Raw genomic sequence first — 15,228 nt, 5'->3', positions numbered from 1 at the left:
CACTTGAAGCAAAATCCATCCGCCCTCCGCAACAGTTTGTCGGGGCGGACAAATTAAAGTTTACTTCAGCTTACAAAGAGCCAAATGTGTAGTCGAAAATATCACTAGGATCCATTCTCAAAACAATCTCCTGTCAGTAAGGACGTTGTACGTGTCATCTAACCTGCGGTTTGCCGCCAAATGGCACCGCAGGATAAACGGTTATGACCCGGGGCCCTCTGAACCGAGTGGTTTTGCAGCCAAATGGCACCACGAAATACCGGTTATGGCCAGTGCCAATACGCTCCTTATTGACATCAAATCCTTGAGATATGAATCAATATGATATGATCGATAGGGCACAAAGCCCTCTGTTAGCTAAGGTGGATTCAAATTTGTCCCCTTAGACAAACATTCACCCCCGATCTATAAGGTCCCCTTGGACGAAGCAACCCATGGCTGCCGACAAGGATCCTTCTGTCAGGTTGAGTCAACTACCTCCTCTAACTAAGTAGATCAGGGACCACGATGGCCCGGGATGACGGAACCACGGGATCTTGATCGGGTCTATCATCCATTCCCCCACCATTCGCTTTAAGTGCAGGATGGTGAAATTTCTATTTTGAATATCAAAATCTTCAAATCCCCAACTATTTCCAAACTTTCCAAACATTTCTAAATACCCAAATTTAAACCCAATTTTCAAATCCAAACCTATTGCAGCTACTATATGCCAGATAACACGTATTCCTTACGTATCTGATTGACGACTAGCCTTAATCTAAAGTTCTCTCCTATGATTCCCACCATATCAATAATCCCCCTTTAGATCTATTACTAAAATTACATTCCACGTATTCAATTTTAGATGTATTCAGACAAAAGCCTTTATACTTTAAAGTTGAACTCCATAATTCAAGTTTTCCTTCAACTCTCTCTCTAGTCCTATCCACAAGAAAAATATCATTAGCAAAAAGCATGCACCATAGTACATCCTCTTGTCTAGTAAGAACATCCATAACTAAAACAAAAAAAGATATGAGCTTAAAGCTGATCCTTGATGTACCCAGCTGAAATAGGAAAATATTTGGTCAAAGTATTTTGTGTTAGAACATAAGTAAAAACTCCTACATACATGTCCTTAATGACTTGAATATAAACATTATTAACTCATTTCTTTTCTAGAACTCTCTAGAGAACTTCTCTTAAAATTTTATCGTATGGTTTTTCTAAATCAATAAATATCATATGTGGATCCTCCTTATTCTCTCTATACTTCTCCATCAAATATGTCAATAAATGTATAGCTTCCATAGTAGACCTATGGTATGAATCCAAATTGATTTTGAGAAACAATAGTGTCACGTTGTAACTGATGCTAAATTACTCTCTCCCATAATTTTAATGTTTGACACATTAACTTAATTCCTCTATAATTCACACACTCTTGTGCATCGCCTTTTTTTCTTAAAAATAGAAACCAACACACTCCACTCATTTGACATCTTTTTAGTCTTAAATTAATATTAAAAAGTCTAGTAAGCCAAAAAATTTCTTCATCTTCTAAGCATTTTCACATCTCTATTGAAATATTATTAGGTCCAACTTTTTAACGCTTCATTTTATTTAAACCCTCTCTAACTTCAATTTTACTAATATGACAATAAAAACAAAATTCTCTATTTTTATTTAGAGTACTAAGGTCACTAAAGTCAATTGTATTCTCATAATCTTCATTGAAAAGCTTATCGAAATATCTCATCCAACTATGTTGAAATTATCACAATGATATAAACTTTGCTTGTAGGTCACCATGACATCCTTTTATCCCAAGATAAATCTCTATTTTTAAGAACATATAGGCTTAACTCTAGATGGTAAACTCCCATTTATATTCATGTCTTTCCATATAATAGATACAAGATTTATAAATCTATACATCGGTATCACTTTATCTTATGATAATAGGAATTGATGACTTGTTATCACATAAACATATACTCATTCATTGTTCAATAAATTCCAAGTTTATATCTTAAAAAAAAGTTCTATTATTCTACCTTTCTGCTAATTTAATTAGATTTCTTACTAATTACAATTACACTATCTATGCAAAACATACAATAAAGAGAAAAAAAAAGACCCACGTTTAAACCTCATTAGCACATATAGTTCAACAGCCATATTAGCATTATTACAATTAAAACAATAGTGTCAAACACATTTAATTGTATAATGCATCTTAAGAATTTCAGTTGGCCTTACGTTCTGTTGGTCGCAACATGAGAGAAATGTGCCCCTTTTTCTTCTTACGATGTTCCATTGAAGTCTCTTCAACACCTGCATGGAGAACATAAACATGAACCGCCATATTAGTAAGAGTTAAAAAGGGACTTTTATTACCAGGAGAATACAAAACCTATAGTCTGCAAACAATGTAGTGCCTCTTCCATTATGGCAGCTTGAAGAAGGTAATTTCTTAATTCATTGGTGAAATGCTCCTGCAAATTTCGTCTGGCATCTGCTAAAAAAATTGTTTTACAAAGAAGGATCATTCAGAAAACTGTTTCAGAAGGCATGCGTAATAATTATTCATCATAATAAGATAATGCAGCAGTTTAGCAGATAAAACTTGAAAATAGATGAAACACTGCATAGAAAATGCAGAAACAAAAAAGCAATCAAAGCCAGAAGGACCGTTAACTATTAGCTCCTTTGTGGAAAATTATGGGCTATGAGATAACTTAATACTGTGGACAGACATACTTCATTATGAAAAATGCTACGTAGAATATAATCAAGCAGATTTGTGTCCATCTAGTTAATTCTATTGAACCAAATTATTCTGTATTATGAAAAATACAAGGTTGCATTATCACATTGATATCCATGAGAGTCAACAATGGCATATCCCTTGGAGTTCAATATCTTTAATAATGTTGCCACTATTATTACGCTATCAAATTGGGGTACCACATTAAAAAATAGAGCATCCGTTCCTCTATTAATGACCTCCCCACCAGAAAAGCTACTTTGTTAAGGCACCAACCACATTCTAGGTCTATTTGAGGCAGCTGCAACTCTTTATAAAAATAGTTGTATTGTTGTTGTTGGGAAAATAATTTTTTTTTTAAATTGTTGTAAGCAATTTAAATACTTTTCTTTTTAAAAAAATCAGACATCAGCTTTCCGATAGCTTCCTCACTAAAAAAATATATCTAGTTGCAAAAACAGCTTTCTTTTGCAGAAATTTCTCCATTTGATTATTTATTTGCATAATCATTTAATTATCAAAACATTAAATGTGTTTTTAAATATATGTAATAATACAATTTTCAAGAGTCTTCCATATGACTATGCAAAAAATTCTTCATAATCTTCATAGTAAAGAATACTCAACCATTATTGTACCAATTCTTACTATCATAATAAGATTTACAAGCAACAACACCAACGGGTAAATATTTTTCTTCTTAGTTTCTACTAACTTTCGCGCAAGCTCTCAAATCATTTTAACTTCACACTGCATAACTAGAACTCATTTCAAATGATATTATTCTCAAGTTGATTGTCAAATGCAAAAAAATATAAATTTGAGATAATTGAAATATAAAATTTGGCCAAAAATATCAGTGTTATTATTTGTCAAAAGTTGAATATGAATCATATGAATTCAAGTATATCACACATAAAAGCAACTTGTATTCATCTCATTAAATTTATTATTGAGCTCTTGAAGTTACATATCTATTACAAAGTAAAATAGTTCAATTTTATAATGATGTAAATTTGATTGTTTGACCATACCGTTGTGACTTACCTCGCATTACCTAGATGAAAAAGGTTAAGATTATTCTTAAAATCAACTTAGGCTCCCATAACTCCACCCCTGCATCTAGTTATGCTAGAGAAATTTATTACAGTTCTAGTTAAGCTAGCTTCTAGACTCTTGCAAAAGATCAAATTCAATCTTCCCCTACTAGTTGGCCTTTAAAAATAGAAGTTTTCTTTAAACAATTAGATCTCCAATTGGTTATTTTATTTTGGCTAAACCTATGGTCTATTCATTATTTCATCGTCTACACAGCCTATTTACACAACTCCTACGCTCCATTATCCTTTCCATTATACCTCACGCTTTCTTCAGCAGCATTGAATGCAATTGTAGAAATCTTTGGGTCACTCTAAAAGATGATATTAGCAATAAAAACCATGGAATCATAAATATTTTCCAATGATAATAACAAAGGAACAAATGTGGCTGTCAACAATATCTAATATAATTAATTCATCCTACAGGAAAATAATCAATACCACCATGGAACAAATTTATCCACAAATGTCGTTGTAGAGAAGAACAAAAAAAAAAGCAATATGCACTATTCATCAAAAGACTAGATATTGGATTAAAATATTCAACACCTGGTGAGCATATAAAGTTGACATCTTGAAATTCACAACAATGAAGCATTAAGGGAAGCTCAGGTGCCATGTTGTACTGTGGTTTTCTGGGAGCTTTGTTGATGTCCAATAAAAAATCAATTATCTGCAACATAATCAGGACTTTGACTGATACTTCGAAGGATATTTACAAACAAAATACCTAAATATATTAAGCAACATAGTCAAAACTCAAATCTTAATATTTAGGCAGGTAAAACCAAATCTATATAGGACAAAGAGGATTATGTAGTGTCTTAGTATTGGTGAATTAACAATGCATTTCTTTCCTAAGTTTATTTATAGTCTTTATTTTAATTAACAAGGGAAATAGAGTTAGTTGTCAGTTGTAAGAATAGGTTTATTACTCATACATATCACATAGGATCTTCAATTATAAATTTAAGTCCAAAGGGTCAGGCAAAGACAGACTTGAAATCAAATGAAATGATACATGTCATGTCATCCTTCATCCCCCTCTCAGGCAGGATGCCTAATTTTATATCTTCTACTAACTTCTGATGGAGATGAACATATTTACACTTTGGGAACTGATTAGAAAAAAATTATTTTATTTTCTAATCTTTGAATTGGGTCGATTCCCAAGTTATGCAAATTCTAGTAGGAGATCAGCCGCAGGTTGTTTTATCATGTTGGACTTTGGATGTTGTTGTTAGTTCAGTAGTGCGCTGCCATCATTTTGGGCTTTTAATTGCAAGATTAAATCTTTGGGCTTTAATTGTTAAACAGAATTTATATTAGAACTAATGCCAATTGAGGAATATGATTTTTACACTATTGCAAATGAGATATACACTGAAATCTTTGCAGCCAAGGTTCACAAGACTCGCGGCAGGATTAGACAAACAAATCGGGCATAAGATAGAAGGCAAAAATCAGCATATGTGCAATTCACAGGATTTGTAGACTTTCCACTATAGGCATTGCGAATAAAAATTCTGAACCATAAAAAGTTATGATCATCAACAATTGAATCTACCTTAAAACCATCTTTATTCAATTCTAAATTTATATTGACTCTATAATAGCTTCAAAATTTTTATGCTTACAAATAAATAGTTCGAGTCATGTAATTAGGAGACTTTTGGTTGAATAAAATTTCTCTTCCAATTTTCAATCTTCTGTGTATGTTGAATGTGTGATTACTTTGAGTGTGGTAAAAATGCTAATACCTAATTCTGCCAAAAGGCATCTCCTTGATATGCATGAGATCTCAATTTCTTACTTCGATAAATTCTTTCTTTCACCTAATTTCTTTAGTATATGTTGCTATTGACTATATAGTTTCACACAATTAGGATTATAATTATGGTGGGTACATTATAATTTAGCAATGTTTAAAGTTCTCATTAATTTCTTTGAATTTATTTGATCACTATATTATTATTTGGGTTTTAATTCTTAAATTTTATATTTTGAATCAACGGAAATCAAGTTTTGTGTATTTAATGGTCATTGATCCATGAATCCTAGTTTTTATTATTTGATAAATTCATTGTATCATATTAACTATATTAGGAGATCCTACACCCTAACCATCCAGCATCTTCTTCTTCTTCAATTGCTCAAGGATTTTGGAATCCTCCCACTTCTTAACAATTCAGCAATGGGTATCAGAGCATCATTTGTCATCGCTCTGTCATCGCTCTGCATCAATTAGTATTCAAGCCCAAAATCGTCTCGAGATTTGTCATTAACAATTCAAAAGATAGAGAACGTTCCATGAAGATCAATTTCAAGGAATACATGAACTGTTCAATGACGTGCAAGGTTTTAAAAACCGGACCGGACCGGCCGGTTCAACCGGTTGAACTGGGAACCGGTCTGGCGGCCGGTCCGGTCCACCCCTTTCAGTTAAACCGGCCAAAAACCGGGTCCAATGCCGGTTGAACCGCTAAACCGACGAACCGGACTCCGTGAAAAGAACCGTCCGGTTCCGAAATTACCTAATCAGAGCTGTTGATCTCAAATCCAACAGTCGAAATTGGATTTAAGTTTCATTAAGCGGGAGTCGAAACTCGAAACCCTCATTTCGCTTATTTCGTTTGCTGCTCGCTGCTCGCAAACCCTACGGGACCAACAAAGAAGACGACAGAGGCTTCACGCTAGGAGAGCTGAACGGCGGCATTTTCGTTTGCAGGTGAGTCGAAACACCTTAAGGCATGCTTTCCGTTTTCGTCTCTCTTTTTGGTCGGACAATGGTGCTGCCGTGTTGTTTGTTTTGGCATGCTCCATCTGTCCGAGCAGTCCGAGCAAGATAGGGGAAAATGAGGATGCGATTTTGTTTTGGCATGCTCCATCTGCCGTGCTTTTTTTTTTTTTATATGGTTCATTCGCCTTTGCCGCAACCGAGACCAAGAGCGATGAGGGATTTTCGGATTTTGTTCAGTTTTAAGCCCTAACCGGGATTGCATTCATGTATGATGTATCAATTATCATATTATTGTAGATGTCATTGAGCTCCTTCACTCACATATACGAAGCTACCCGAAGAAGATCGTAACTGTTAATCCAGAATTGTTCGGTTAATTGATGGTTTGGACTTTGGAGGTGAATTTCTGTCATTTTATGTGCTGAGTGCTGACATTTTGGAGGTGAATTTTCCTATCTGTAATTTAATATATAATATTATTTATTACGTCATCCGGTTCGACCGGTCGAAACGTGCACCTCTCCTTCTTCCGGTTCATTGTTCGGTCCGGTTTTCACAACATTGATGACGTGTGCTTTGGTTTTCTGTTCTTAAGCCATTGATCACCATATTGGATATATTATATTTTCACAAACTTTCATGGATATTATTAACTTACCCAAGCCCTTACCCTCTTTTTTGTTTTTTTTATCATTGACCATCTTCGATCATCAATTGTGCCACAATAGTACCTGCAACAGTGATCAACTCATGCTACAAAAATAGCATTAAAAAAAAAGTTCTGAACAGTGGCAATGATTACTACTATTCCATGAATATTAATATAGTTAGAACCCACCATTCTACATGCCTCGTTGACAAACATCACAAGCCATCCTCTTCAACTAACTCCACAAAAATCTTCACAGCCGTTCCTCTTCAAAATCAAATCTAAAACCACCTTCATATAAGCCTCTTTAATTTTTCTCATTAATTTCTTTGAATTTATAACATCTTCAAATCAATCCTTATCCACTTCCTAAAAACACCCTCAACAAACGAGTCATTCATGTGTGGACTAATGATCTTTTTTCAAGGTGTGTTCCAATTTCATCTCTTCTTTTTGGATTGCGTTCACAAAGAGATGGATTTCACTACTTGATACAATAACAAAAGAGCTTCTAATTCTTCCTCCATAAGCATTCAAACTCTCATGGGTACAGTTCTTTGCCCTTGGGAGCATGGATAGTCATATTTCAGTATTTTGGTTAAATTACCAATGTATTTCTTTTTTTAGCATAATTATAATCTTTATTTTTAATTACCAATTGCAATAGAATCATTTGTCAATTGTTTAAGAAAATATAGATCTTATCTTGTAGGATCTTCTATTATAAAAAAAATCCAAACTGACATGTAATGACAAATGATTAACTTTGATATTGAATGAAATGATTATTGTCATGCTTCTTTCTCCCTCTTAACTTGTATGCCTGATTCTCCCTCTTCATCTTCAATTGTTCAAGGTTTCTCCAACTACTTCGCTCTACATCAATTCATATCAAAGCACCATTCCATCATTGCTCTAACTCAAAATTTCATAAACTGTTTAGTTCACATAAGTGTACAGCATGCATACATGATATTTAGGTTTTAGGCCAGAATAAGGAGATGCAAGTGTAATATTGGTGATCATCTCAAAAGACTCTATGTACACCAGAAGGATGTATTTAAGATAAATCATGAGTCAATGAATAGTTATTTTTCTTATTATTAATGGTGAGAAGTTGCGAATCAATATAAAAAAGGAATCAACCCTTCTGGAAAAAGAAACAATTAAAATATATATTAAAGATAAATCATAAGTGAATGAATAACTTAATTTTTCTGATAGATGGTGACAAGTTGGAATCCAGGAGATAATACCAATAACCCTTCTTTAAAACTAAACAATCCAATCTTTCCATCCCAGTAGACGTACATTAACTACAAAAGGTAGTCTTGATAGTCAACCATATAAATAATCAACCTCCATGATAGGCATAATCCAATATTGCCTCTCTCTCTCTCTCTCTCTCTCTCTCTCTCTCTCCTCATATATATATATATATATATATATATATATTTTAAACTAGCTTCTTTCCAGGCAATGCATTTGTGATAATAACTCAGTATCAAAGTGAAAGGATGTATAATACGCACATCTGGAGATTCAAAGCCTTCTCCAATCATAAACAAAACAGAGAGCATGCAGCGTACTTGATGCCACAGAAAGGCACTACCCTTAATGGTTATAGCCCATAGATTATCATCATTTGACCTGCAGGCAGTTGCAGAAAGAAAAATGTTGATAGCATACTTTTCAAAGTACATGGTACAAACAAATTCATGCCTCAACCAATGAACCTATAATATATAATGTTTTCTTAAATTTTTAATCTACAACTACTGAACATTGATATGATGAATATAAGATATGAGAAAAACAATCAAAGTAGCGCATTAAACTTGCTTTTTTTTTTGTTGAGAAAACTCAATATCAGGAAGAGGGGAAAGAGGTGTCATTAGTTCAGAATTTACATAGAAGCTCCTCACTCTACTCTTTCATCATTATTAATCTAGCATGATGTGAATTATCTAGCAACAGAGCCAATAAACAGTAACAAATTTATTCACATATGATTGCTTCCACTGAGCCTCCCAATGCACAAATGACCTCCCTTTTTACCTTAAAAATTTCATAGATTTACAGAATACTATAAAAAAGGATAGAAATGGGAAAAAGAAACCCATTCATCTCAAAAAAGGGAATCCATCAGGCATCATCCATCAAAACTGTAAAACCCGAAAACGAACGACGATCGTAGGTCGTCGCACGCTTTTCGATGCGTTGTGACGAGACTTAAGTGAAAATTTCAAAGTTAACGGAAATAATTTTATAAAATCCTACGCAAAATTATGATCGATTTGGTATATAGAACTAGTATCCAATTTCGCCTAAATTTGGGGTTAAAATTTTTGGAAGCTTCTAAATACCCATAATACCCTTACTTGTTCCTTAAGCCAAATTTACTTAAGTGAGGGCATAATGGACAATTGGCATTTCCCTTTCTCCCTATTAAGCAAACTGAAACCCTCCTCCCCCTTTTCATTCGCTAGTTTCAGCCGAACAAGGAGAAACCGAGCGGAACAAGAGGAACGGGCGGACGGCGGGCTCGGCACTGTTGGCTCCGGCGGCGATTTTCTGGCGAAGAGTTTAGTGCAAATCGAAGAGGACGAGGAGAGTCTTAAGGTACGATTATTTTAAAACAAATCTCTCTATATCTCAAGTTATTTGGAAAAGAACTTTCTAGGATTTTTCAAAAAAATGAGTTTTCTTTCAAATCTCTTTACGGAAACTTTAAGGAATGATTAGAGGAATGATTTAACGATGAAAATGAAATTTTTGGAAATTTAAAAATTAGGGTTTTTGATCTAAAATTTAATTTTCGTATGACATCTTTACAAAAGTGATTCCTAAGGGTTTTGGAAATGTTTCTAAGGAAAAATTTTAAGTTTTTAGTGAAAAATTTATTTTCTTAATTTCCCTAATTAATTTAATCCGAAAATTATTAAGATAATTATTAATATATGTTTCGGAATAATTTTGGAGCAATAAATTGATAAAATTTACAATTTTCCGAAAATTATGATTTAATTAAATCCGAAAATTTAGATAAATTTCATTTAGTGTCGTAAGGAATAATTAAGGGGAAAATGAAGGGTTTAGACTTAGGAATTAGATTAAACTTTAAGGGATTGAATTGTGATACGTCTCTTTTGTAATTATTTTAGATTGTGATCGTTACGGTGAAAGAGTTGTGTCGAAGCGACACTTTGAGGAAGTACTGTGCTTAAGAAAGGTAGGTACTTGTATTTAAATTAAATTCATGCTTCTAAATCCTCTAAATTTCCTTTTATGTTAAATAAAACATATTTAGTTTATAAATATTCTATTTCATTCAACTATCACATGTTTGAGTTTTCTTTATGTTATTATGCAAGAAAGATTGTATATTTGCTAATATTTTATAAATTCATGCATAAATGTTTATTATCATCTTTTACTGTTTCATGCTTAATGACATGTTTAAGAAAGATAAGAAATTAAGTCATAAATTTGAGATAAATACATGTTACTTGCTGAGCGTTGGCTCATCCTACATTTGAAAATCTTTTTCAGGAGAACAATTTAAGAAGTAATGACTACGAGATGACAGTACACCTACCGTCGTAGAGAACCTCAAGAAGAAAGGTTCTTTTTATGTTTTCTGTTGAGTTTGAGTTCAGTAGTTTGTACATGTGTCTGAACAGTTTATTGGAATTTATGTAATTGTGGATTTATATATGTTTTAGTTGTATGAGAAGAAACAATATGGGCAATTTTGGTATTGATGTTGTTAGTGACTCTTTCTTACTTATGTATTGAGGATATTTATGTTCCGTTATAAAAGTTTAAATGAAATTGTTCATGATTTATACGTGTTTTCCATACGACCGACTGTCCCACCCCGTTATATCAGGCTTGCCAGGCCGGGTCGTGACAAAAACATGGAGCTGCAGCAGGATAGGTAAGATCCATAACCAAGTAGGAGGTGAAATAGTTGCTGAAAAGTATGATGTATGAGTCAGGAACTTGAGAAAAAACCAACTTCCATAGCTATGGAAGGTGTCAACTAAGTTAAATTTCTTCCTCGTCAACTTGCAAAAGATATCTTGTCCCCTCTAGTCTAATTTAGCATGTAAATACGCAGAGAACTAAGTTCATATCTAGTTGATTCCTTTATGTACACCCCAATACGCATTCAGGCAATTCACCAGGATCAACCAAAAATGAGCTCAATACCCCGCTCAAGATGTGAAATATAAACTTCTAGCGAGATTCATCTAAGGCATGCACTTTGTTAGGCAACAAATTATCCAATTAGACTCCACTTGTCTATTACAAGAAGCAAATAATTATCAATCCTCCCGATATGCTAAATTTTATATATTTTATTACTTCTTTTAATTATTTGAGAGGTGCTGTTGGGTCTCTCGGATTTCAAACTATATTATGATTTTAAAATGACAATAGAATTGTCCATAAAGAATTAATCAATTCAGTTAACAAATTGTTGCAATCTTACATAGTAAAAAAGCAGGAAAGTAACATGACATTTCAAATACAACAAGGTGCATTCATAAAAATTTAACCAACAAATAAACCATATTATAAAGTGTTTTCAAAACCAACACAATTAGATGTTTTGCTCTATTATAGAAAATTCAGCGATGTAAAAAAGCACACAGCGACAAAAAATAACAGTCATATTCAGTGAAAACAGGTATATAGAAAAAAAAAACGCAAACAAGGTAATAGGTTGCTCAGCTATCAAATCATTCAAGTGTGCAATCTGAGCGAACGTTTTATGTTCCTGAAATAGAATTTACCACTTGTTGCAAGGCGATATAGCAAATTCTGTGATATGCCTCCTATAGTTATGCACATTTAAAGCATCCATTTTACAAAAATTTCTGAAGTCATGTTCCCCGATGAATTTTTGGGAAGCTTTCTGCATAACCTGGTTGTTGCATAAAACAGAAACATTTCTTTAGTACCACCGGTTAGGAGAAAGTATTTACACTTAATCAATGAAGACAGTAACAATGTAACATGCAAGCGAAGAAATATACAAGAGAGACGAACTACTAACTGATATATCCATAGTCCCTCTCCAGAAGAAATACATGTATTCTCTGCGTAGGCAGCTAAACCTGCAAAGGATCAAGATGGTTGATGTAATCCAAAACATGAATATATATATATGCTCATAAACAAAGTTCCCCGTACTGGCAGAGCTGCTGCAATGCCAGATTGTAAGTAATTATCTCCCATGACGACCGGTAACACATGCTTAAAGCTTTTTAATGATCATTTCTAGTTATGACGTTTGGAGTTACGTGGTGGAACAATGGGAAATATCCTAAGGATATACATTGCTTCCTCATTAAAATTTGGCAAAAACAGTAACCATGACTCAAAAAGAAACCACAGAAACTCGTCCCCATCCAAAGAGAAGACTTCTAAGACAAAGGGTACATTATGAGGAGCATAGTGGTAAAACAAATTCGGAGATCTTTAGAATTTTGCAATATTATGACCCAAAAGGGCACAAAGACAACTTGGGCTACCAATGTACTCGCCAACAGTTGGTGCTAAGGAGTCACCAATTTTCTCATTGAACAGGAAATGCTCATGTGAGTAAGATGATTGGATCAATCCAAGCCCCAATTCAGCCAATTCAAGTATAGACGGATTTTGTTTGACTTGCTGAATATGTTTGGGGTATATGAGCCAATGCAAGTATGTTCAAGCAATGTTTAACAAAACAAAACAAAATTAGACTCTAGTTCAACAATTTAAGATCTAAATATTAAATGTCATTATAGTGTAACAAATTCATTAGTAAAAACATAGATAACAATGGTTTGACAATAGTGGACCTTTGGACAAATGTAATGCTACAACAAAGCCTCTACTTATTGCAGGACACCTTATGGTATTAGGTTTTTTAATGCAGATCTGTGATGGAATTCACAAAATTATGCACCTATGGTCAAATTGGCGATAAAAAACTTCTAATTTAGAGAATTATTCCTATAGATGAAAATTAGAAAAAAACAAAATACAAACAAATTATAATTTAACAATCATCTAAAGAGGAATCTTACCAAAAATTTAAGATCATTAAAGAATCACATGTTCAGTTGGAAACTCACATCGCAATGAAAAAAATCAGTTTGTCCCTCATTTGAAAATAATCAATCAAACAAGCATGCCAATCACCAAATTAGAGAATAAAATATAAAAAAAAGAAAGTCATCTCCAAATAACAAGCAATACCTCACGCCAATACAAGGAAATGATTTCCTCCAAAAACTTAGCGTCCAATTGCTATAAGTTAGATAGAATCACATACCAGCACTAAAACAAAGAGGAAAATAATACAAAGAGAAAAATAATACGCAAACAAATCAGAAAATCATTGGAATTATATTTTTTTAACATGCCTCGAGCATCCCATTTATAATTTTAGTTCCCCTCAACTTCACAATATCAGAAGATAAGGTCAAAAGAATATCCTAAGAGAATAAGAGTTGTTGAAATCTAGCAACGATAACCCTGCAGAAAGGCATATAGCCCACATAATTGATGGAAACATTGCAACTAAAGGCATAACAACAATCACACAAGAGAGCCACAAATTATGGCTGCTATGGTGCCCAAAGGGTCACATAATAGTGTAGTGATCGAACAACATGAGTCACAATAATAGCATAAACACAACAAATGAACCAAAGCAAATCTAGTGAACTGAACGGAACTAGAGATATCAAAGAGTAGAAGTCAAAACCAACACAAGGAATCAAACCAAAACACTGAGAAGAGTATACAACATTAGTGAACACAACATGTTCTTATAAAAATCAACACAAGCATGACCAAAAATAATGGTACTCCTCATGCCCTTTTACTATAAACTATAAATTACAATAAACCACTCAAATTCTTATTAACCACTTTAGTTTATCCATCAATTTGTAAGTAATAAGCAGCTGAAAATTTTAATTGAGTTTCCATTTTTCCACAGTTTATGAATATCATGCTTCGACATAACACAATAATTTTAGGCAAGTTATGCAATTTAAACCATTGAAATATGATTTGGGAGAGATATTTCCTAAAGGTTTAGGGTAATCCTAACACAAATTTCATGCTAATATCTTCCCAAGCCTCATAAAGAATAGGTAAAGGTATGTATAATTTAGTGTCATCTCTTTTCCTTCACCCGCTAGACTAGTTCTACATTGTGAAATTCTTTGAGTTGCATCAGTCTTTAAACTTGGCCAATAATATCTATCCTATGTCATAGCATGCAATTCTAGATTTAAAAAAGCTCTTAAAGATGAATAAGGAACGCATGAGCTTTCCTAAAGAAGATGGTCATCTTTAATCATAAATTCTTCATTAATCACAAGTGCTTCATTATTTAAGTCATGATATATTTCATTAAGTACTAACAAATGGCATAATCCTCCGTAATGCAACAAAAACCCATTACTTCGATTTTTATTGTATACAAAATCAAAACACCACTCAGTACATCAGCATGGTTATTCTCAACTCCGATATAAAGTACAAGAGCTTTCCTAAAGAAGATGGTCATCTTTAATCATAAATTCTTCATTAATCACAAGTGCTTCATTATTTAAGTCATGATATATTTCATTAAGTACTAACAAATGGCATAATCCTCCGTAATGCAACAAAAACCCATTACTTCGATTTTTATTGTATACAAAATCAAAACACCACTCAGTACATCAGCATGGTTATTCTCAACTCCGATATAAAGTACAACGACAACAACAACAACATCAAGCCTTTATCCCACTACGTGGGGTCGGCTACATGAATCCTTTTTCTCCATTGTGTCCTATTAAAAGTCAAATTCTCGTTTAAATCTAATAAAGAAAAGTCATTCCAAATATTTTCTAACAAAGTCTTTTTAGGTCTACCCCTATCTTTCTTAACAAAAGTCAAATCTAATACCTCTACTCTCCTAACCGGGTCA

The 15,228-nt window shown here is 33.4% G+C and overlaps 1 protein-coding gene across 8 annotated transcripts in view; it reads right to left on the bottom strand.

Annotated features, from left to right (window-relative positions):
• LOC110112386 (tRNA pseudouridine(38/39) synthase) overlaps positions 1 to 15,228 on the bottom strand; it is a 69,424-nt gene that overhangs the window by 18,073 nt on the left and 36,123 nt on the right. For 6 of the 8 annotated variants that reach the window (XM_028699264.1, XM_028699263.1, XM_020844590.2 and 3 more), the window contains 6 exons: positions 12,307 to 12,367; positions 12,044 to 12,174; positions 8,774 to 8,891; positions 4,402 to 4,525; positions 2,399 to 2,500; positions 2,245 to 2,319 (listed from right to left, as the gene is read on the bottom strand). In XM_028699264.1, the coding sequence (XP_028555097.1) occupies positions 2,245 to 2,319; positions 2,399 to 2,500; positions 4,402 to 4,525; positions 8,774 to 8,891; positions 12,044 to 12,174; positions 12,307 to 12,367 (611 nt within the window). Of the gene's footprint in view, positions 1 to 2,244; positions 2,320 to 2,382; positions 2,501 to 4,401; positions 4,526 to 8,773; positions 8,892 to 12,043; positions 12,175 to 12,306; positions 12,368 to 15,228 lie in introns of all 8 variants that reach the window. The other 2 variants (XM_028699265.1, XM_028699266.1) reach the window with 2 other exon arrangements.

The sequence above is a fragment of the Dendrobium catenatum genome, unplaced genomic scaffold, assembly GCF_001605985.2.
Source record: "Dendrobium catenatum unplaced genomic scaffold, ASM160598v2 fragScaff_scaffold_1226, whole genome shotgun sequence".
In the NCBI taxonomy this organism is placed as follows: Eukaryota; Viridiplantae; Streptophyta; class Magnoliopsida; order Asparagales; family Orchidaceae; genus Dendrobium; species Dendrobium catenatum.
This window is presented reverse-complemented; position numbering and strand designations above follow the sequence as displayed.